The sequence below is a fragment of the Gossypium hirsutum genome, chromosome D07 (assembly GCF_007990345.1).
Source record: "Gossypium hirsutum isolate 1008001.06 chromosome D07, Gossypium_hirsutum_v2.1, whole genome shotgun sequence".
Lineage (NCBI taxonomy): Eukaryota > Viridiplantae > Streptophyta > Magnoliopsida > Malvales > Malvaceae > Gossypium > Gossypium hirsutum.
The window spans coordinates 50490588-50513999 of NC_053443.1; the positions used below are offsets into that span (position 1 = coordinate 50490588).

Genomic DNA, 23412 nt, shown 5'->3' on the forward strand with positions numbered 1-23412 from the left:
CTCAAGCCCTCCTTTAGCCGACCATGAGGCCATCGTAGCTCCGCCGCGGCCACTGGTCATTGGTAACGGCGACCGCCACCTCCGGTGGCCAGAAAATCGAAAAAGTTCCCCCCGAGCCCCTTTTCTTGCGTAGATTGTGAATCTGGTGATAGATCCTCCGAAAAGCTAGTTAAAGTTGGACGAAAAGCCGAGAAACCTTTCGATTTCTCTTCTTCGATGTGGCCATTGACGAACCCTAAGAGGTTTAGAAACCTTTCAGAGCGGAGGAGGGCCTTGCAGTGGCAATGAACGGGTAAGATTTAAACTCTTATTTTATTTTCTTATATTTTTCGAAATAAAAAGCAAAAAAAAAGAGAGAAGATGAACAACCTTAGTTTTTTTTCTTAACTTTGTTTTTTTATTTTGTATTGGATTTTTTCTCTTTTCCCCTATTACATGTGGTTGTTGTGGCTTTTATAGCCAAATACATTACAAAATATTCATTTTTTGTTTTCTTTTTTGTTGTTTCTTCTGTTTTTGCGTTCTGTCATTTGCTTCTTTTTTTTTAAATTTTTTTTACAGGTGTTTGTGCCAAGGTCAACGACACCGCGGAGCCACGCTTTGCCATTTCGGTGAAAGGAGGGGGCAGACCTCGGGTGACGTGCCTACTGACATGGTGAAGGAGCGGCGCCAAAGCTTTTAGGGTTCTAGGATTTTCTTTTTTTTGTTTAGGTTTTAGGCTATTGGGTTGGTGTTTTTGGGCTTCTGTCAATGGACTTTGTTATTGTTTTTTGTTGTTTTGTTTATTGGGCCGAACGAAATTGGGCATCTACATTATTTATTATTAAGTTTATATATGATATTTATTATTATAGAATATTATCTTATTATAAAATAAATTTCAATTGTTAAAAAGAAATGTTATTATAATATTTTGTAACGAATATATTTATCTTATGCTTGTTTTATTAAGAACAACTTTTAGAAATGATTTCAGGAAAATTTGTCGGAAAATATTTTACGCAGAATTATCCAAACACTAGAAAATATCAATTTTCTAGAAAATTAATCCATTTTTTAGAATTTATTTTCAGAGAAACAAACGCAACCCAAATTGTAATAGAGTTAACATTTACAATTAAAAAAAGAAATAAAAATTATTACTAGAATCATAAAATACTTTCAAAATATTAACTTTGTTAACAATGAATATTAACTTTATTGAAATTTAGAATTTCTTTTAATAATATGAAGATTAGTTTGACATGTTTAATAATATAAGAATTAATTTGACCCGATTCTTATAATAAAATCAATTACAAGGTATATTCACACGATGAAAGTAGTTTAGGTGTTAAGATCAATTTATCACAATAAAAAAATAAAATATACATGTTAATTTGTGACACTAACTTAATTAGGGGTTTCATTAATAGTATAATTACATAAATTTGATGAAAGAAAATATTTTATGTTAATAGTTAATTTTTTTAAAATTGACGGAAAATTTTGGTGCCGTGGTAAAAAAAATTGTTAATAAATCTCTTAAACATAAATTTAATCTCTTAAAGTATAAAAAGATAAAAGGATCCTATGGCTTGAGTTCGAGTTGCGTTAATTACGTTTGTTGTTCGAATTTTGTCCAATTATTGTAATTCAAAAAAAATACAGGATGAAAAGATAAAAAGACCATTAAATTAGTCATTTAATATAAAGATATATTAAACATTTTTTTAACTTAATTGATACATAATTAACTGGTGAGACCAACCCAATTAAAAATTTATTAATAGGATACATGATTGGGTAAACGAGTTTCCATATTTTTTTTATTAATAGCAAATACTAATTTGACTGTTGACATGTCACTTCCACCAACAAACTACTAAGGAAAATTTAAAAAATAAAATTCATTTTTATTCCCTATTGAAAGAAAAAAAAAACAGAAAAGAAAAATCCACATTCATGGTTGCCGCCGGAACTGAACTTAATTGACTCGCTTTTAATTGATACTCCAGATTCCTGAACAACAATCCACTGTGCGGTCTCTCTAGATCTCTTTCTTTCTTTCTGTTTTTATTTTTGGACATTTTGATGAGTGGTGATGGCGGCTTCAGCGGATACCATTACCGACGACGGGAATCATACTGTAGAACTGACCGTGCTTGACAACGAGGAATCGGCAGCTAATGGTGGCTCTGCAGCAGCGTCTTCGGAGGAGATAACACCTCTCTTGACGCAGATCGAGAGGCCCAAGATCAACATCTTTTCTGTCTCTCGTTCCCGAAGAAAACCTAGGGTAAGTAAAGTAAACCCTTGATGTTATTTTTTACAGTTTTGTTAATTTGAAGTTATCTAGTTCTGTCTGCCTGAATCTTTATTTGTATAATCTAGTTTTACTTGTTAAGGGAAGCAGGTTGTATTGAAAGTTGAATGTTTGACTCGATAAACCATTTATTTATGATTTATATCGAATCTGAACTTCCGACGCCCCTAGAGGAAAAGAAATTAGCTAAATCAATAAACAAACAAATCAAACCGAGCATTACTTCTTATCATTGCTATTTCATTTTATTAGAAAGAAATGGAAAGTGTTGCAGAAATGAAGCAGTTTAACTCAACTCAGATTCATAATTGATAAAGTTTGAACAATTTGCTATAGATTTAAGTCATAGGATCCAGGGGGCGTGGAGGCAGTCGCCACTTGGAATTTTCTCAGATTTTTGAATTTTATGTATAAATTATCATTTATTTTAGATTTGGTGTCCAAATTGTATATCATTCGCCCCATTTGGCCAAATTGTATTTTATATAATTCGCCTTTTAAGGCATAAGTTATAATTTATATTAACAAAGTATTTTTCAATTTTTAATTATATAGCTTTAATAATAATCAAATATTAATCTATGATGGGCCTTGAAAGACTAAACTTAGAGGCCCAATATGGACTTTAAAGTCAAATTTCAGAATTAATTGATTTAACCCGTACCCGTATATATTAGATTAGTGACTTTCTTGTATTTTAATTTGTATGTTTTATTAAAGAAGTATCTTCCTCTGATAAGGTGCCGGCATTGCCGAGAGAAAAAGAAAGGAGTTTGATGCTGAGACTGAGAGCACAGAGTAAAAACATACAAATTACCTTCCTCTCGACTCCTTACGCAAAAGACCTCTTGAGAATTTTCAACAGATTCTATCATTGATGAGTTTGATCTAATAAAAAAGTGGAGGGTGCAATTTAGGATGCCTAGTATTGAGAAATAAGACTAACTCCAAGTTTTATTAATTTAATTTTTGGAACTATAATGATATTTATGAAATTTTTTAGTATAGTATTAGTTTTTTTTTTTTTTTGCATATTGGAAAGGATTATTTAAATTTATATAGTCTGATTTTTTTCTTTTAATTTTTTTTTGGTTAAATCATTCATACTTTTTAGAAAACATTAAATTGATTTGTTTGATATGAAAAAAATGTCTCCGAGAAGAATTGGTACTTTTTTACATTAAATAAAAGGCCGTTCGGATTTAGAAGTTTCACCCCCCTTGGAGTAAAATCCTAGATCCGTCCCTGATAGCAATGCTAAGCTTAAAATAACAAAGTTCCTACAAATTGAGGTTAATATGGTTTATTGAAATTGTTGGTCAATCTTATTGCTTATGCTTAAACTATGTATTTGCTTACCAAGAATGCATAAGGTGTTGCAGAAGTATTTTAGTTTATGGACTGAATTTAGGTTTAATTGGTTTAATGTGTTTGCAGGAGTTAGTGATAAAAGCACCAGAAACAGAGATATCTCCGGTTTCACAGTTTATGTTGTGGGCATGGAGTGGATCCAGATACTCTGGTCTACTATGCATGGCCTTATCATCTGTTATCTACTTTGTCATGGAAGTTCTTTCCGAAAACTTTACTGGTTAGTAAGTTTCTGCTCCCCTATGCCTGAAGCCAGCTCACAAGGCATGTCATAATTCATATATGTTGCTTCCTACGTAAATTAGCCATTTTTCTGTTGTAAATGATATTTTGTGGTCCCCATGAGATTCTAGTTATGGTAAATGGAAGTCCTAACATAACCCTAGTTAATGATAGACTGAATTAGGTATAGTGATAGCCATAAATTCTAAATGGCATAAATGGTTCTTAAACTTCAATTGCATAAATAAGATTGTCATGCGGTTGCATCCTCCTAATAGAATCCATAGTAAGTTAACAGGGAAGAATGTTGTTACCAATGGCGCAAGGAACACCCTAGGTGCTAGAACCCTAGGTGCTAGAACCCTTATATTGCCTCAGGTGTAAGGCACAAAAAAGTGCTGGCTTGAGTGAAGTAAAGCACAATACAATACAATATGTATATCTTTGGGTTTTTGTATGTCTGAGTGTGTATATAAATATATGAAGCTTAAGATATGTATAAACTCTAAAGTATGGTCTGGTTTATCTACAAAACATGCAACTTTTTTATCAGTCAATATGCACGACTTCCTTATGGTCAATATTTCTTGTTGAATGCTCGAATATTGTGGAGTATAGGTTTTGATAGTAACCCTTTCTTACTAGTAAAGGTATATCAAATTAAAAAGGTGAAAATAAAAGAAACTAAAGAGAAACTCAATCAGGCGGAATTTTTTATGCATTTTGACTTTCCAGAAAAACACACCTAGGTGCAACTAGGTGCACGCCTTGACAGCACTGCAGGGAATTTTGCTATTCTATCATTGTTTGCTATAGCTGAGCGGGTATGGATTAATCTATAAAATGATAATCAAGAGCGGGCCAACTGTAACAAACACAAACTTCATTGATATGTGATAACACGATTTAGTACTCTCAGATGTAGATCTTTATAAAACAACTAAGACAAAGGGCATGTGAACCACAAAATGTATGCAATAAACAACCTACATTTTTAAGTAGAGTCTTCACTGTATACTATTGTTGTTGACATGCAGACATATGCAATGCTGATGTTATGTAGTGTTATTTTTAAGTGTTTACACCTTCCCCTTTTGCTAGCTTCTGATATCTATTTTCCAATGATTCCAAATTATTTGGCATGAGATGTTTTTCATTGATTTAATTATCTTTCCATTACTTTTTTTATGATGGCAGCTCAGTCAATTCCTTTATTTGAGACATCATTTGTAAGATGTACAGTTACCTTGATATTATCATATATATGGTTGCGAAGAATTGGCCTGCCAATATTTGGAGCAACTCATCCCAGGAAACTTTTACTTTTAAGATCACTAGTGGGGTATCTCTCATTATTGAGTTTTATCTATTGGTAAGTTTTAGTTCACATTCTTGCTTCTCTGCCTCTTTAGAGCTTGCTTATATTAGGGATCCTTTCGCTCTTCTTCCATGACAGAGAAGGAATAACCTAGGAAGAAAGGAAAAGGAGAAAGTTTTCATCATATTGGACTACTCCCCTCTGTTATCTTTTTGGAACTTTTTTACAACATATTCATCTTGCTAAAGTTAAAAGCTTCTTTCTATTGTTGTTAGATTATATCGACACTGATGTTGCTCCAGTGATACACTAGGCATACTAGATTTTTTTTCTTTTTTTTTTTTGGGGGGGGGGGTGGGGAGGCGGTGCTGCAATTACATTTTTCTTCCTGCTTATACCAGTTGTTACGAGTCCTATCTTTGCAATGTATCATAAAGGGCTTATCACTTCTATGCCTGCAAAGCTGTAGTTTTTATCTAATCTATTTGATGCCTTGCTTTACGTGAACTTGGAAATTTAGACAATCAAATTGGCATAGGATGTAGACTATTACCAAGCTAAACATGAATTAACCCGTTTGCTAGTATAACCCACTGTCGATAATGGTTTAAACATTAGTTTCCAAAACTAGGTTTTGCTTCTTTTTAATTTCTCTAGTTATTTTAAACTAGCAATTCTTGAAATTGCTCTTGCTATGGCAAGTAAGATTTTTCATTGTTAACAAAAATAAGATAATCTGGTAGTCGTAACTGGTTTGCTCAATTTTGTTTTCAGCATTCAAAGGATACCTTTCTCTCTGGCTATTTTATTAAGCTTTACAACTCCAATAATGGCTTCAATCATGGCTAGAATTTTTTTGCATGAGAAGTTGAAAATTACAGAAATTGGAGGTCTGTTAACATATTCTCACCTTCTATCTTGACTTATGCTATATAAATTGAGCTGCCTTAGAGTGGTAGGGTTTAATTACTTCATTGATTTTCATCCATTTCCAGGTCTTGCTTGCAGTTTCTCTGGCATGCTTTTCATTTTTCAGCAGATGCTTACTACACAAGGTACAGAAGTAAGTTGACAGAACCTTCTCTAATGTGCTCAAAATGAATGCCTTGGATATGTTAAAAGTTGAAATATAGTGAGAATTTTTATTAGTTTGCTACTATATGTTTATAATGGTAATGGAGCATTTCCATTTATGCTAATGAGTGATTTTTATTGTTTCCATGTTTCTGAAATTTTGATGTCCTGCAGTCTCTTCAGTAACCTCACTTCTCTTCTCTTTTCTCTTTCTCTGCATATTTGTTACTTAAGTTTTAATATTGTTATATGGCCTTAAGTTTTTTCGGTCACTTTTAGTTTCATGATTAAAATCCTTGTTCTGGTAGGTGTGTGAGAGGTTGTCTCCACTTTCTATGCATCCATCAAGTGATAAAATATATTCGATTATGTAGTTCTCCTGGATTTTCTTTTTTTTTTTCATCTGTTAGCATATATGGATTTATTCGCCCTTTTCTGCACTAATTTAGATTCATTTCTTAATAATTTAATGGCTAGCACCTAGCAGTGATTCTTTTCTTTTCGAACACCAAAATTCCAAACCTTGACACCTAATATTGAAATTTCTCTATTCTCGATTACTTTCAGTCCTACCAAGTTTCAGACATCTTATGTGTTATTCAGATTTCAGAGCCTTAAGTTTGTAGCCTCTTCTCAATACCAGCCAGTTCAATAAATTAACCAAATCATAAGAAAACTCAAAAATTCAAAATAAAATTCATCTTAGAGATGCCAGGAAAATCAACTACTTGCATAGATCAAACCTTTACTTACAACTTTTTGTTATCATTTTTACTTTCTGTAAACGAATTGTCATCTCTAACCCAGTAACCCTTGATACCATTTATACCAAACCATCACAAACCACAACAAAGCAGTTTGAGGCAACAGTTTAAATCCATTTTAATTTATTCCTAGGTGACGCTTAGACTCAATTTTTTATTCATGTACTTATCTTCTTTCTTTTTTCTATGAAATTATTCTAAGTTCAGAGTTGAGGTCATTGAGGAGTACATTGCATTTTCATGTAAAAAGGTTTAAAAACACTGGTTTCATTCTAGTGCAGGCATATGCACATTTTTTCTTTAATGATTATGATGAAGCTAGTGCCATGAGCAAAACCATGTCCTTCAATTTTGTTTTCTCTTCTTGGATCATGGAATTATTTACATAGTTTCCTATAATTGTGCATTACTGATGGCAAACCTGTTGCTGGATGTGGAAGGAGGGCTACAGAAAACTGAGGAAGCAAGCAATTCAAGTTGCGGAGGAAGTAACCATATATATGCAGCCTTGATTGGTTTTTTTTCATCAATAACTGGTGGAATTAGCTACTGCCTCATAAAGGCTGCGGCAAAGGCAACAGATCAGCCTGTGTAAGTTCTTTCTATGTTTCCGTGTTTCAGATCATTGCTTACCATCAAACTTCCTAAAATTTTCTGTAATCATCATTCCAAAATTTATGTTCACGAGCCTTATTATGATATCTACTTTTTTTTTTTGTGATTCTATTAATGCTTGTTGCAAATAATCCTTCTTTAGGGTAACAGTTCTGTCATTTGCCATACTGGCTAGCCCTGCTGCAGGAATATGCACTTTTGCCTTTGAGGTGAGTGCCATAATATGATCAATTTTTGAATGTTTAGAGACACATTTTTTATGTGCAACTAATTACAGTTTGACCAGAGCTTATCTAATGTAACAAAGGCCCATTATGTTTAAAGAGACGCATTTTTTATTCTGCATCATTGTACCATTTATTAGTCTCTTGCAAGTTTCTGATTTTGGAAGCAAATCAGAGATTTCATGATAGACTCGTTGGTCCAGAAACCTGAAACACCGGTTTACCTTACAAGTCATACGTGGCTGTTTTTAATCATTTCATAACAAATCCTAGTTCGCTTATCATATCAACAACAGTAGCTGACAGCAGCTTGAATACGTTGTCATAGCCTAAACCTGCAATTCTCTGTGCATGGAAAATACCTTTTATATGAATACAGTTATTCCAAACAAGTAAAGCATTCCAAAGTGGTAATGTGGAATGCTAATGTTTATGAACTCTAGGGCTGTCATAGGCTAGATGAAATAGAAAATAATTGGTGAAATTGAATTAGTAGTTATATTTAAGATTTTTACTTCTTCCTGGTATTGACAGCCAAATATTAAAGCTGAAGCAGCAATTTATGGGTGTTTATTGTTGCCCAAGTCTATTCCTTGTTGGATCCGAATATGGTGATTGACACTTTTAATTCCCATCTCACTTAAGCGAAAAGATTTAGTTTGTTGTTATTTTGTGCTTGCTCCTAGACCTGAAAATGATTTGCTTGGATAACTGCCAAAAGATTTTGACCTTCATTTAGTTGATACTTGTTTTAGCAAGAAATCATAATTTTGAATATGGTCTGCATTTCCTGGTAACATAAAATTGTTATTTATATCTCAGGAGTTTGTGCTGCCAAGTTTCAATTCACTATCTCTGATGCTTGCACTTGGTATTCTGTCCTTCTTAGCTGAGGTTTGTCCATTATAACAATCAGTACGCTATTGCACCAACGATAGTAGTAATAACTTTTTTTTCCTTAGAATAATGATAATGACCAACCATGCTGAACCATAGTTTCCTTAAAACTTTTGGCATTGCGTTAAACATTTTTCTGCTACAGGTGTTTCTAGCTCACGGACTACAGCTTGAGAAAATAAACAAAGCTGCAAATGTCATGTTTATGGAGGTACGCTCTTGTTTGCACTTTTGGTATTCCCTTTTTCTGGTTGATTGAGCAGTGCATTGATTCTTTTTTGTTTAATGTATTACAGGCTGCCTTGTCGCAGTTATGGGGCATAGGTACCTCAAGCATAGCCCCTTCTTTGGGTCGACTCGTTGGGTGCATACTCATCTTAATCTCAGTGTCTTTTACTATGTTTTTTGGACCTGAAAAAGAGAATGAATGAGAAATGTTTGTCAATTCCATCTTCTTTACCTTTCTGTTCTTGCAACATTTTGAAGATATTGCATTCATTTTGTTGTTTTCTTAATTGAATTTATGCCCTTTTTTAGTTTAACCATCTCAAATAGACAAATACTTGAAAGATGAAACATCCGACTACGTCGCACCCTTGTTAATTGGCTCGAAATTTTCTTTGTTTTTTAGTTAGCAGGTGAGGTGAAAAATTTTAAATTAATTAAATTCATGAATCAGATTTTATTATTCTAATTTAATTTTTTTTAAAAAAATAAATAAAATCTAATGAAACAAAATTTGAGTTAAGTCAAATTAAATGAAAATTTTCAATTTAAATTAAAAAATTTAAACATATAAAATTAAAATCTTATTACATTATAATTCCATGTCAAAAAGTAACTAAATTTAAATTTATAAATATTTGAAAAAAAATCTGAATCAAAATAATAAAAAATATATGATAAATTTAAATAATTAATGAACTTATTTTAATCTTAAAATTATTATTTTACAAATTTTTAATGTTCTTCATTTACTTTTTAAGACTTTCTTAAATTTTTTAAAATTTTAAAATTTGAAATTTTTATAAACATCTTGAATTTTAAAAATTATTTTAAATTTTTACATTTAAAAAAAAACTTTGTATTATTTTTTTTGAAAGAGAGACTCAATTTCAAACAAACTTAACTACGAAAAAAAAAGACAAATTTGAAACAAATTATTCAAATTATTTGCATTATAAAATTAAAGATTCATTTACGACACTTAAAATTAGAAAAAAAATTCAATAATTTCGAAATAAGAAAAAAAGTCATTGAAATTATATAATTCTGATTTTATTTCTGAAACAGTAAAAATCTGAAGGAAAGTAGTGAATGAAGGGCTGGATGTAGGATTTTTATGAAATTATGGAAGGGGTTTCATCTAGGTACATCAGTATTTGTGTTTTGTATTATACTTGCATTTGTAAATACCAAAAACCCAATCTCCTAAATCACTACATCTCATTTGACAAAAATAATTATTTTTTTAAAAGGTTCAATATGAACCAAGCAAGAAAAAAGAGATTGTAGGAAGCCTCAGACAGCCAGTCGAGTTGACATCAAAATAAATTAAATATTCAGTCGGTAATTCCAACTATAATAATCAAATCCTCATTGGCTTCCACAATCCATCCATTTATAAACTGTAATCGCCGAAAACGGCTCCGTAGATCACACTGTTTCAGATCCACAGGTTCCTATCAGCAAGCGAAACATGGAATTTATATCGGTCCAATCATAGCATCGCCGGTCACTGCTCTTGGCTACCGGCGACGTGGCATCGGACCCAAAAACGATAGATAAAAAAAACCATTCAAAAGGAAACCCTCAGAGACCCGTTTCAAATCACCCACACAGCGGAACACGCTTCGAGGAAGCACCCGCCTGATTTCCCGGCCAACCATCAAACACCTAAGAACAAATATCAGAGGGCTGAGCATTGGCGGATGGGAAGACGGGCATGTTCCTTAGCGCGTTGCTGCTGCTGATTAAAGTGTCATACGGCACTTCCTATCTATGGGAATTCTTCCTCACTGGGATTTCAAACTCTAAAACACTTTTCCTTCTACGTTTCAAAACAAATTTAAACCAAAACAAATACAGAGAGTAAAAGGGAGGGCTTCGCAGTTAAACCCTAGAATGACTTGGTTCTTTTCATTTTATGGCGAAGAAACTTGGTAGGATTTTATAGGGAGCAGCGGAGTTGAAAGAAACCCTAGATCTCTAAATTGGAAATTGTAGAGAGACTGAAATTCATTAAATTGGGCTTATTTTGGTGATTTTCAAGGCCCAAAATGCATGGGGTAGGTTGCTCCTACAAACTCCATATGCCTAAACTATTGGTCTTATTAATCTGTTTCCATCCATATTTTTAAAATATATATATATTTAATCTATAAAAGTGAATTAAAACATAAGGAAAATATTTAAAAGAAAATTGTTAAAAACATTTTTTTAAAAATCCAAAAATTTCTCAATTATCCCCAAATTTGACATCCGGCTTTTATTGGTTGAAAACAATTTGGAGTAATCCCTATCAATTATTCATGTTTTATTGGATTACTTTATAAAAATTAAAAAACTGAAGCCAAACGCTTACAAAAATTTATACATTCAATCCACAAATTCGTACTTAAATCTTTTTTTTTGTCACTAGTGCTGCTTAAACTATTTTTCCCACTTTTAGTTAATCTGTTTGTCAAATTATTAAATCTATTTTAAAAAAGAGCTTAACCCACAAATTAGTATCTAAATTATACTATTTTTCTCAAATTGGTACTTGATTTTTTTTTCACAAGTCATACCTAAAATATTCTTTTGTCTCATTTTACACCAAAAACGTTATATCTATTAAAAAGAATTTCAGCCAATAATGAATCGTCACATCATATAAACATAAAAAAAAATTAATTCTTTTTTTTCATTTTACATTATTTTTCACTTTTTTTTTCCTTCCTTTATGATGTTTGACAAAACTAACAATGCTCGAAATTTGCCCCCGAGCTCCTAAGGTTGAGACGCTGGCGATTTATTCTATTTTTGAACTATATTGCTCGCTTGCTCGACTTGATAAGATAAAAAAAAGTTATTTATCGGTCAAAACTAGTGTTTTTAGAACCAAACTAGTTAGACTCGGAACCTGTCAAGGTACTAATCCGGAGATAGGGGTTAAACCGACTGACTCGTAAACCAATACATATTGATTGAACCAACCTAAAAAAAATAGTTGAACTAACCTTTTCTATTTTTAATTATTGTTTTATTTTTATGATTTTTTATTATTTAACGAACTGATCAAATTAGGAATTGGTGGCTTGACTAGTTTGGCCATTAGTATAGTTTTGAAGAAAGAAAAAAATAAAAAGAATATATATAAGAGAAAATAATATTCTCTTTTTTGCCACATGTCAATTTTTACTTTATTATCTTTTTTTTAATAGACTTATAAGTTTAACTAACGATTACACTAATAAAGGATCTGGCACTGCCTTACTAAATCTCTTCACTTTTCACGAGCCTATGAATGAGTTCATATAGGGTGGAAAGCTTTTCCAGGGGTTTGCCAATGATGTTGTAGTTGAGGAATGAGTGGTGCTAGCAATGAAAGCCTATATGACTAGATCATTCGAGACCCCTTTAGTTGTCATGGTAGCCACGTTGAAGCGCCTCACAAAGTCCTAAAGAGATTCACACTCTTTCTACTAAATGGACATCAGATAGGTCGAGGATTGTTGCAAAGTCTTATTGGCCAAGAACCAACTCATGAACAGGTTGGCTAGCTAATCAAAAGTAGAATAGAACACTTCAAGAGTGGCAAGTACCACGTTCAGATGGTATGGGTGAGGGTCATAGAGAAGACCCGACATTTGATTTCATCATAGGTACCCAAGATGTTTATATGGTTCTTGTAATGGGCCAAGTGGTCTTTCGGGTCCCCTAGACCACCATAAGAGACTTGGAGATCTTGAAAGATGAAGGGAGGTTATAGGCCAACACATCCAAGATAAGTGGGAGTTCTAATCTATCTTAACCTTCTGGAAATTTTGCAATAATTCCTTCTTTAATGTTAGAACTTGCTCCTTCAAAGAAGCATAATTTATTAGAAAAAAATTGGTTTCAAAATGATTTTCTTGCACAATGGAAAATTAAAATTTTGAAAACTGACTTGTTTTTGTGATATTTATAGCAATAAACCTTAACAGAATCCATACTTGCATTTTAGGATAAGTGGATCCTTGATGTTTTACGACTTTCAACCAAACGATCTTTTTCGCTATTCTCGTACCACGAACTATTTCGAGTGTGGGCTTAAACCAATTGAATCAAAACACATAACTAGAAAAAGTTTTCCTTTTGGGGTGAAAACAAAAATTCTCTTCTTTAATAGAAACCGATAAAATTGTTATTCTGAAAAATATGTTTATAAGTTGAGAATAAATTCTCTCTATTTTTTGACAGAATAACAATCTTTCAAAAGTTATCTAAATAGCTCTATTGGCGCCATCTATTTATAGAAAGAGAAGGTAGAGAACCTTTATAGAGTTGTAGAAGTTTATTTCTACTAGAAAAATAATGTCCTAGTTTATCTAGGACATAGGGGGCAACAACCCTAGTTAATGATACTAGGGTTTTGTTGTCCTACCTTCTTATGTCACGTGCCACAGTTTAAAGCCCGTGACCATCGCACCAAATGCATCCAATGGAGGTCTATTGTTTAGATGTGAATCATTTAGCCCACGAGAACTGGCCCGATCCAAAGAACTGTTAGAGAAGCCTATCAGATTGAACCCTGGTTGTCCCGATAATGAAGATATGACAACTTAAGCTAATTTGGTAACTAATCTTAAAAGATTGAGGGAATCATATCTTGTAAAGATTAGATTAGATTTGATACGACATATCTTGTAAATCCCTAAAATAAAAGGGATATGGTTAATCTCGTTCGTCGATGTAAATGTATATTGACCATCGGTTTTGGGGGAGCTCAACTATATATAGAAAGCCTCCCCTCATTTGTACTCACTCCATTCATTATTTCATTATTCTTTGTGAATAAGAGAATATTGAGAGCATTTATTCAAACACTTTGTGTGCGCTCTTTCTGTTGTTCTTTGTAGCTTATTTTGGCATAAATTGCTTTCGCTTTTCAACTTGGTACATTGGAAGGGTTCTTAAGGAATCATCACTTGAGTAAAGGCTAAATTAGGCGAGTTTGGATGAACGGATCACCTAAGGCCGTACGGATCGCGAGACGAAAGGTCTAGTCCCATGACACTTACATGAGGGGTTTTGGGCCTCTCTCACATCGAGTCCAATTACGACTAATTTCTAAACCTTTTTGACCCAATACTCTGTAATATGATCCAACCCGATTTAGTTTTTCTATTTCCCCAAATAAACTTTCATATCTACATATTAAATAATTTTCTCGCCCTAATTTTACCCTAGTAAAGTTTTGACAATTTTACCCCTGATAAAATTTTGACGATTTTACCCTCGATAAAATTTCAAGAAAATTTGTTCAATATGTCACAACTCAACATGTCCACTATGACCGAATGATTTATTTTCATTTTCGGGCTTCAAAATAGTCTAAAAACATAAACTCATTAACCTATCATTTTTTAAGTAATTCTATATAGGATTGTAAGTTTCCATTTTCGTTTTAATTTCTATTTTTGGAAACCTACATTCATTTCCAAATGATTCAATTTCTCTATTTCGAAGAAAACCTTAATCATTCCCGGATGTTTCTTATTTCTCCATTTCTATTTATATCGTTCATTTCTACTCAAACACACAATTCATTTTTTGTTTCAATGAGCTAGTGGAGGGACTGATTAGGCATATGTAGATGAAGCTCAAATGATTTATAATTAAGTTTCAACTTTTTGCCTATTAATTATAAACTCATTTAGTCACAAATTCATTCTACTATAGTATCGTGATTGAGTTGTCCTCGACGATATACCATTATGAAAGTAACTACTCAGTGTGCTCGTCTAATGTCCTTGTCATAAGTGTGTTACCCTCATAGGATATCCTTGATCTCTTTTGGATAATATACGTTCTCCCAATATGATCCTATTTTATCTCATGGTAATCATTACATCTTCTTTCATGAAAAGTCAATCACTATCAAATAGTGACCAAATCATCCATCACAAAGATGGATGACCTGTGGCCATGTTTACTTTTCATCAACCATGTAATGCCAATGAAAGGATATCATTTACCCATGCTTTTTGCTCTGAATTCCATTGTTGTGAATAACACTACATACTACAAAAGTTGTACACCCAAGGCACTAGCTTTCAGTTTCTTATATATTTAAACTCAAGATTTTACTTACATCAAAGTGTATGAGTCACGCATACATAGCCCGTCATCCAATTAGGATTTAGGTACGTCACACTATGAATGTCACTAGTGAATAAATCCATAAATGAATTCAGGATCTATTCTGCTTGGGTCCTGTCCGATGTACTGACAGTCTAATTAGTCACATCTATGTCTCTATCTTCTGGGAGTCATCTGCTCTGATGCCCAAGACAAAGCATCTCCCTAACTGGACTTGATAGACGACATATTAGTCTTTCAATCAGTTTACTCATTTTCAATTAGACTAAGGATATGTTTAGGCTCGTCTATTAATACAAACTATCTTTTTGTATTACGATTCAACCACATAATATTGCTTAGTATTAGTTAAACATTTAGATAACTAGTGAGCAACATTTGTTTCTATTTTTCTTTGCGTGCAAAAACCATGTGAGGCCAATATACAAAATATTAATGTAATTCATGAATAATTTTATTAACTAATATGTTTGAAAAAATTTCAAGTGTACTTCGACGAAAATACTACACTTAGGGCACTGAATTCAACATCATTATCACGAGGACTTTGGCCTTAGGAACCAGTCAGACGCGTATTATCAACGAAATGGTTATCTGATTGCATTTGGTCATTCTACTTGTGGAGGGTGGATTGAATTATTCCCTCATCTTAAGGTGACGTGAGCTCAGTTACGAGTTGATTCACGATTTAAGTGTCACGATCATCTAAATGGGTACTTGCTCGAACAAATAGATGAATTACGAAAAGAAAAGATAAAACAATGGATGAATAATGGATATAAGTTACGAATAATAAACGAACCAAAAAAGAACCAACATTATATGACAATGTGTCCCGAATTCTATAAGGTTGCTTAACACTCACAAAGTTTGGAAATGGATGGAACCTTGACCCGCTATCTATAATGAGATAAGAACCAAAGGTATATGGTTGATCGCCACACATTGGGATGGGGAACAAAGTGATAAGATCGGTATTATGAATGCCACAATAATGAAATTTTTGATAAGTTTGGTAGTTCTTGAAGAACAAATAGAATTAACTCAAATATATGTTTTATAACAAAATGATCTAACCTTTACATGTTCACAAGCCAACTATTTATACTAAAAACTAGGACATGAATACCCAATTTTGGCCATTAATAAGTAACATGAATCAACCCATACATGAACCAATTTTAATGACATATGTTCATCCATTAAATGACATTTAAGTTACATTCTTCCCCCTTGCTGTCCATACATGCATTCTTAGTCATGAAGCAAATGTTTGTTCAACTTAGATAATTAACTCAGCTTATAGAATCTACCCATTCATCCCTTCAATTTGGACGGTGCATTTAAGTGTTGATCGAATGGTCATTTTTTAGCCCACACAAACAATCACTTACTGACCCGAACTACCACTTATGGTGTGAACTCATTTGATTCCCTTTTGCCAAAACGAGCAACCATTTTTGAAGCTTTTAAAATCGACCATTAAACTCTCTTAGGAACATTAAATCACACATTAAACAGTATATTAGGGCAATGCAACAATATAATTGTAATGAAAACACATTAAACATGCCTAGAAATAAAACAAGCATTAAAGATGTAGTAAAAAAGGCAAATTAAATAGTTTCATGACATAATAAAATGCAATAAAACTAACTATATAAACTACCAACCAACTTAACTATAACTACCAGAATTAAATATGATTAAGACATATTAAAATTCTATAATAATAGGACATGAAATAAACTAAAAGTTGTGTAATTTAACACAAATTAACATGCATCATTAGGTCTCAACGTCCACATACAAAATTTTGCATGGAATTAAACGATCTCATCTTACATTTAGGCCATTCAATCTTGATCCAATCTCGAGTCCGTTTAATCTCATGTTGCATTTTGGTTATCTTTTCTGGAAGCGTCATTGGCTATCTTGAGCTCCTCTATTAACTGGTCATTTTGACCATTCTTTAAGTCCAAAAGGCATTGGCACTCTTGTTGTTTTTAAAAATGGTGTTGTTACTTAGAAAGTTGTAGTTTAAGGCGACATATCTTCACTTATATCTCAGTGACTTTATTGTTGAGAGCTAGAGTTTTGATGCTGAGAGGCATGGTCAATAGGAGTGGTAGCAGTAGTAACTTGGGGAGGTGGAGTAAACCACCAAGGTGGAAGAGTGTATTAGTAGTATAATGGGAGAATGTCTCTAGGGAGAGAGAGGATAAAGCACCAAGAGGAGGCTGAGATTGGCATAGTGTTGTTTGGTCAAAATTGAAGGTTGGTTGCTTTATAGCCAGTGCATGTGGTTGAGTCGATGTTTGGTTTGAAAGAAGCTCTAGATTAGGGTTTGTTGGGTTGACAGGGGAATCGATTAAAGAAGGAGCCATGGTTCGAACCATGCTCACTACACCAATTGTTGATACAAGTGTTCAACATTAGAAGAGTTATGAGGAGATGGTGGTGGTGACAAAGAGGTCGGTTCACCTTGATAAGTGGAGAGGTAAAGTGAGAGAAGTAAGAAGAAGGAAACTTAAGGTAGATAAGGGAGATTGTGTGCTAGGTTGGATGCTTTTTGGTTGCTGAAAAGGAGAGAAGATACCTTATCATCGTGTGTTGGGGTATATATAAGGGGAGCATCCCTATTGTCTGGTACGTCATCAACAAATTTGAGATATGAAAAACGTATGGTCAGCAGGTGGCAAAGTCATTACACCCTAATTGTCATCAAGTGTAGTACTGCTCTAACGTTCCCTTTATTGAGATAATAGGAGGTTGTTAGCCTTAGTGGTCTCATCTTAGGGAATAAGTACATACCTGCGAAAAAACGGGTGGCCTAATAGAGGGTTCGTTGTTTAGCAGATGGTTGGTCATTCGTTGGGTGGTGTAATTAGGAGGGCCATCCACAAGTGCTTCTAAGTTGCTTCTTGTGATGCCATATGTCCAGGTCGGGGGTAAGGGTATAACAATGTATCACTTGTGACTAAAAAAATGCTTAGATACCAAAATAGAAAAAAGAAGACTTAGTTTAGGTACCAATTTGCGCGTTAAATATTTTTCTTAAATAGACTTAACGATTTGACTAACGAATGTATCAACTTGAGAATAAAAAGTAGTTTAAGTACCACTTGTGACAAAAAAAATTTAGGTACCAAAATGAAAAAAAAAATACAAATTTATGAATTAAGTCAAAATTATATTTAATGCAGTTACAAATATTTAAAGGTGTATTTAGATAAAAGAAATGATTTTTATCAAGAAATTTAATATTTTAAAAATAAATTTCAAAAATTTCAAAAATAAATATGTGTAACTCATATTCTATATTCAAATTCTTCATAATCATAACTTTATAATATAATAAAGTCTAGAAATACACATGATATTTGTATTGTATATTTTTAATATAATTACTTTTCCTTTATAGTTATTTTTGAGTGATGAATTTTCAATGAACTAATTTTTCTAAAAAATATTTATTAATCACAAAAAACAATATTCTAAAATACTAACAATTTAAAAATTTTAGAAAGAATACCGCTTTTTTTTTCCTTAAATTCCAATGGGAAAAAGTAATTTAAATTCAAATAAGTTGGAAAAAGAAAAAAAAACTGAAGTGGAAACAGAGGCCGGCCTGGCAAATCTGGAAACTAGCTACTCCGTTCAAATCACCAACTTTATTTTATCACTCTGAAAGTAAATTCATATCGGCGAGAAGTTAGAAGGTAGCATTTGGGCGTGAAATGTCAATGGGGACCGATACCACTTGGGTTGGGAAGAAGCCTTTGAGGCGCATCGGAGGAATGTCCGATGCTCTCTCCATTGCCGCCGATCTTGGTTTCTCTGTTCCCCCTCCTCCTTCTCAGGTTCCCCCTTTTTTCTTTTTCTTAATCAATTCCATTTGCTTTGCGTCTCATAATTTCTTTTCTTTTTGGTAGATTTTATTTATATTTAATTATTGGATTTTATAAGTTCAACTTTCCAATCACGCAATTTCAAACTCCTCATTCCTCGCTGCAGTTTGTGTAATGAATTTTGGTTTTTGATGCTTATGCTGAAATCGTTTGGCATTCCCCCCCCTCACCTTTTTAATGGTTAATTTTAAGAAGAATTTAACCTTCAAAACCATATGATTTCTTTGCTGGAATTGTAAATTTAGGGTTCCTTAGCACCAGCTGAAGTCTGAGATTTTCATTTAACTATTCAAAGACGTAGGGTTTTAGCCAGTCAACTAAAATGGCAGACCAGTTACTCATACATGTCTGATATACTCGATACTAAGATATATCGTCTGAAAACCTAATATCTCGAGCATTTTCCTCTTTAATTACATTGATAAATAGTTTGTACATTGTCGTCTATGGAACTAAAAGTGTACAATCAGAATTAATGTTGTTTTTCTATTATAGGAAGAAGTGCAAAACTTATCATCTGCTACAGGAGAAAAGGGTGATGACTTGATAAAGGTATTAAGAGAGCTAACCACTGTACAAAGAAAGATAGCCGATTTGCAAGTTGAACTACAGGGCCGAAAGGTAAGCTCCCCAGGTTATTTATTCTATCCGCATTGTTTTTTTTACTGCTTGTAAGGTTCATTGTTTGGCACTTTCGAATAGTATTACAGGTTTACAGTTGACCAGAAGAAATTAAACTCTCGAGTATTTATAAGGGTTGGATTTATTACTGAAAATAAAATAAATGAGCAGTTCAATTACATGTTTGTTCGTTCAAAATAGGAATGATAAATAAATGGACAACTCACGCTAAAACCTTGGTAGCTTCATATGTTTATGTAGTTTTCACTCCAACATTTAGTATACATTTGAAAATATTTTAATGTAAAATTTAAAAGTATTTTGTAGAAAACAATGAATTTTGTTTTTAACTTAATCTTGCTGATTCAACTAAGTACAGTTCTTTAACTGCATGTCTTCTACTTTAACTGACCCATTTTATGGTATGTATAGGATGACAAAAATGTTGCACACCTTACACACGTGAGTGAAATGGAAAAGAAGTGTGAAACATTGGCGAGGATTACTACTATATTGAAAGATGTTATTCAGAATAAGGTAATTTCAGGTTTTCTTATTATGTACTTTAGCACGCCACTGTCCGGATTGTCTCATGATTTTTATTTTTATTTTTATGAATTTTATAGATATAGACTCATATATGCAACACATGACTTCCATTTTACAGGTGGTTTGGAATTTCTCTGCCACTACTTTCTGCAACAATTCCTTTTGATCTTTTTACTTGTCAATAGGGTTAGGAAGATAAGTGAGATTTTATTTCCGCTCTTATTAAGTTTTATGTCTGGTTTTAGAACTCCCATGACCCAGACCAAATTCAACTTTCAAAGTTCTTATCAAAATGGTGCTGTAAACAATAATGGAACTACAGAAATGTGCATATCATTTATTGGTGATCCTTGAAGGCTTTGTTGTTTATATATTATTCGTGGATTTCAGACCATATTGACCTGTTTGTGTTGATACCCTTGTGAGGACTCTGTCATTGGCTTATTTATTTTGTCCCAAGAAAATTGTGTTGGAAACAGAAACAAAAAATTTGTCCATAGCTAAGACGGTTCCTACAATTAGATATTGTCTTTGCCCTAACTCATTGTATTCCTACTTTTCATATCACAACCAAGATTACTTCATTTATCATCTGACTATTTTTCTCTTGCTTTATTATTTTGGCAGGATCGAATTATAGCTCGTCTGCAACAACCGTATTCCCTAGATTGCATTCCCGTGGAAGCAGAATATCAGGTTTTCCATTCTTCTGGGGTTTAGTTTAAATATAAGCACAAAAAAGAATTTGAGATTTTGGTTCTTGTTTTCCTTGGTCTAGTGATGATTGCTTACAGGTAGAACTTCTGTGTTCAGTTGCTTTTTAGATTTTAAGCTATTGAATTTGGTATTGGTTCTGGAAAGTTTATTATTGTGGAACATGGGAACTAGACGTTTAGGTTGCTACTTTCCTCGTGCATTTTTGGTAGTTACTTTAAAGATGAGATTTGCTTTTGTTTTCATGAACCAGAATATTCGTATCTGGTGAAGATCACCTGAAAAAACTTTCAACTTCACAATCTACCAAACATGATCCTGGATCAAGTACTTGTAGGTTATGAACATACTTTAAATATCAGTTTATTTGTTTAACTTTTTTTCCCAATCTTGTCCTCAATTTGTATTTATCTGCTTTGTTACGTTATACTAGTGAAAACAACATATTCCACATTCAGTTCCAAATTTTCAGATTTTATGCAATTTTACATGAAAATTTAATCATTAAAAAGATTAACATGCTGCCCATTGGGCTTCATGACATTGCAGTTGGGTCTGATAGATATGAACTCTTGTGCGAATTTTTTGTTAGTTTATGATGAAAGGTCAGAGGAGAATTGGATTATTGATATAGTTATTTTGGATATGCACTGAGTCAGTTACTTCGATTCCTCCCATTGCATACGAACCTTGTAGTATCAGAATGGAAATTGAGAAGTTTTAGGATATTAGTTTGTTGAAAGATACAAAACAGTAGATATTAGAAAAAAATCATATATTCGAATGCGATTTTCTAAATAATGCCATGTTAAAGTATTGAATGCACGATTATGCACGTTTTAGTGCTCAAGTATTCTTCCATACAAAAAATAAACTGAAAACAAGAATAACAAATTTAGGATTTTTGGCTGGTTGTTTTACTTCAATTTGTGAACCAAAAAGAGAGAAGGATTTAGTTTTACTGCTAAAGGCCAGTTTACTTGGATTTATGCAGAAACAATTTTCCGAATTACTGATGAAGGCTGCAAGTGATTATGGTGCATTGACAGCTGCTGTTACTGATTTCCAATGGAGCCAAAACTTTAAGGAGCCTCCTTCAGTTTGGGGGGTAGGATTAAAGATGCATTTTGATATATATATGTATGATCAAGAGCGTGACATTTTGCCTCTCTTATGTGATGTTGTTTTCCTTTTCCTCACACAGGAGATGCTTCGTCCAATTCCAGTTGCATTAGCATCCTGCACCCGATTCTTTGAGGCCATGTCTGCAACGAGAGAGTCATTTGCAACACTTCAAAATTTGAGAGTGGGGCATTCTGCAACCCCATTACCAACAACACCAGCCAAGGATCCCTCCCATAGAGCAATAGGAGGAGACTCAGAGCACACAACTCTTCCGGCTTGGAAAAACGAAACGAGTTTTGATGACTTAGCTATCAAAAGCCTCAGAAGCCAAGAACTTGAACGCCAAGAAGCAGATGATGAAAATAGCGAGGTGGGGGACTTTGATCCTGTCGATGGTACAAGCCACAGGAGATTGTCTTGGCCTCCATCAGTTAAAAAGAATGGTCTGTAAATGTAAGTATTTGCTTGCTCTGGTTTGTTTCCTCTCTAGTAAGTATTGTCTTTAATCCATAGTAGTATTGTTTGCCTGAAAATTGAGCAATAAATAACAGTGAGTCTGCATATTATCTTTCTTTGTTTTCTTCTTTCCCCAAACATATTATTTATCCACTCAGTGTTCTTATTTGAAATCAATGCTATGTTTGAAGTCACTTCTCTAAGCTCATATACTTTTATTATATTCAAATGAACCCTTATCTTCTTATTTGCACTTAAATATGCTTTTCTTAAAGGAAACTTAAATATGGTTTTACTTTAAAATGAAAGGGTGACTTATGTTAATAATATTATTCATATGAATAATAGTTTCACACTTGTGAGATATATGGGATGGTTGCATGTGTCAATTAAAATATTAAAATATTAAAATATTATACATTCTCTTACTAATGTTATGAATAATATGATAAAATTTTTTTAACATATTATTAACACAAATAGAAGTATGATTTTTAAGGTAAATGGTAAAATTTTGGAAATTATTTTTTAAATTATTAAAAATAAAATGGTCAACCTATCAAAACAACAATAATAATATGATAAATTGTGAATTTAAATTTTTTTGAAATTGTTAATGGTCCATATTCTGTGTTTATAGTTGCTTTTCTCAACAATGTTGTCTCTGAAGTTCGTTCGAACTTGCATTTTCCCCTTAAGAATAAAATGTATCTTACTAATACACCCAACGGTTTTTGATAATTGTAAATTCGATTTGTCATAAAATTTTGTATTAATTAATAAACACATAACATAGATAGCATTAATTTACATCAAAAAACTATCCATTAGTGTTTTATGTTTCACTTGTTTGTTTATTTTTTTATATAATAAAATATATTTAATCTATTAGTCAATTAAT

At 32.8% G+C, this 23412-nt stretch overlaps 2 protein-coding genes, 1 long non-coding RNA gene and 3 other non-coding genes across 8 annotated transcripts; 3 read left to right on the top strand and 3 right to left on the bottom strand.

Annotated features, from left to right (window-relative positions):
• Window positions 1-832, top strand: LOC121219523 (uncharacterized). Its single transcript, XR_005916332.1, has 2 exons — window positions 1-292; window positions 562-832. It is a non-coding gene; the product is annotated as an uncharacterized lncRNA (long non-coding RNA).
• Window positions 833-1846: 1014 nt separating this feature from the next.
• Window positions 1847-9305, top strand: LOC107955065 (pseudopaline exporter CntI). Of its 3 annotated transcripts, none has more exons than XM_041097794.1 (10): window positions 1847-2278; window positions 3743-3896; window positions 5096-5270; window positions 5991-6106; window positions 6212-6279; window positions 7467-7645; window positions 7812-7878; window positions 8716-8787; window positions 8936-9001; window positions 9087-9305. In XM_041097794.1, the coding sequence occupies exons 1-10, from the start codon at window positions 2084-2086 to the stop codon at window positions 9219-9221; spliced, it is 1227 nt and encodes a 408-aa protein (XP_040953728.1). In that variant the 5' UTR covers window positions 1847-2083; the 3' UTR covers window positions 9222-9305. The 3 variants fall into 3 exon arrangements, with proteins under 3 accessions (XP_040953728.1, XP_016746265.1, XP_016746264.1); XM_016890776.2 differs by having other exon boundaries at window positions 7506-7645; XM_016890775.2 differs by having other exon boundaries at window positions 6212-6271; window positions 7495-7645.
• A 998-nt stretch (window positions 9306-10303) lies between these two features.
• Window positions 10304-10396, bottom strand: LOC121219732 (small nucleolar RNA snoR77Y). The gene has a single exon (XR_005916623.1). It is a non-coding gene; the product is annotated as a small nucleolar RNA snoR77Y (small nucleolar RNA).
• A 20-nt stretch (window positions 10397-10416) lies between these two features.
• On the bottom strand, window positions 10417-10562 carry LOC121219741 (small nucleolar RNA snoR2/U65). The gene has a single exon (XR_005916632.1). It is a non-coding gene; the product is annotated as a small nucleolar RNA snoR2/U65 (small nucleolar RNA).
• A 187-nt stretch (window positions 10563-10749) lies between these two features.
• On the bottom strand, window positions 10750-10814 carry LOC121219743 (small nucleolar RNA U49). Its single transcript, XR_005916634.1, has one exon. It is a non-coding gene; the product is annotated as a small nucleolar RNA U49 (small nucleolar RNA).
• A 7878-nt stretch (window positions 10815-18692) lies between these two features.
• Window positions 18693-22705, top strand: LOC107955064 (AUGMIN subunit 2). The gene is made up of 6 exons (XM_016890774.2): window positions 18693-18998; window positions 19542-19667; window positions 20100-20204; window positions 20844-20912; window positions 21925-22038; window positions 22135-22705. The coding sequence occupies exons 1-6, from the start codon at window positions 18876-18878 to the stop codon at window positions 22504-22506; spliced, it is 909 nt and encodes a 302-aa protein (XP_016746263.2). The 5' UTR covers window positions 18693-18875; the 3' UTR covers window positions 22507-22705.
• Window positions 22706-23412: the final 707 nt, after the last annotated feature.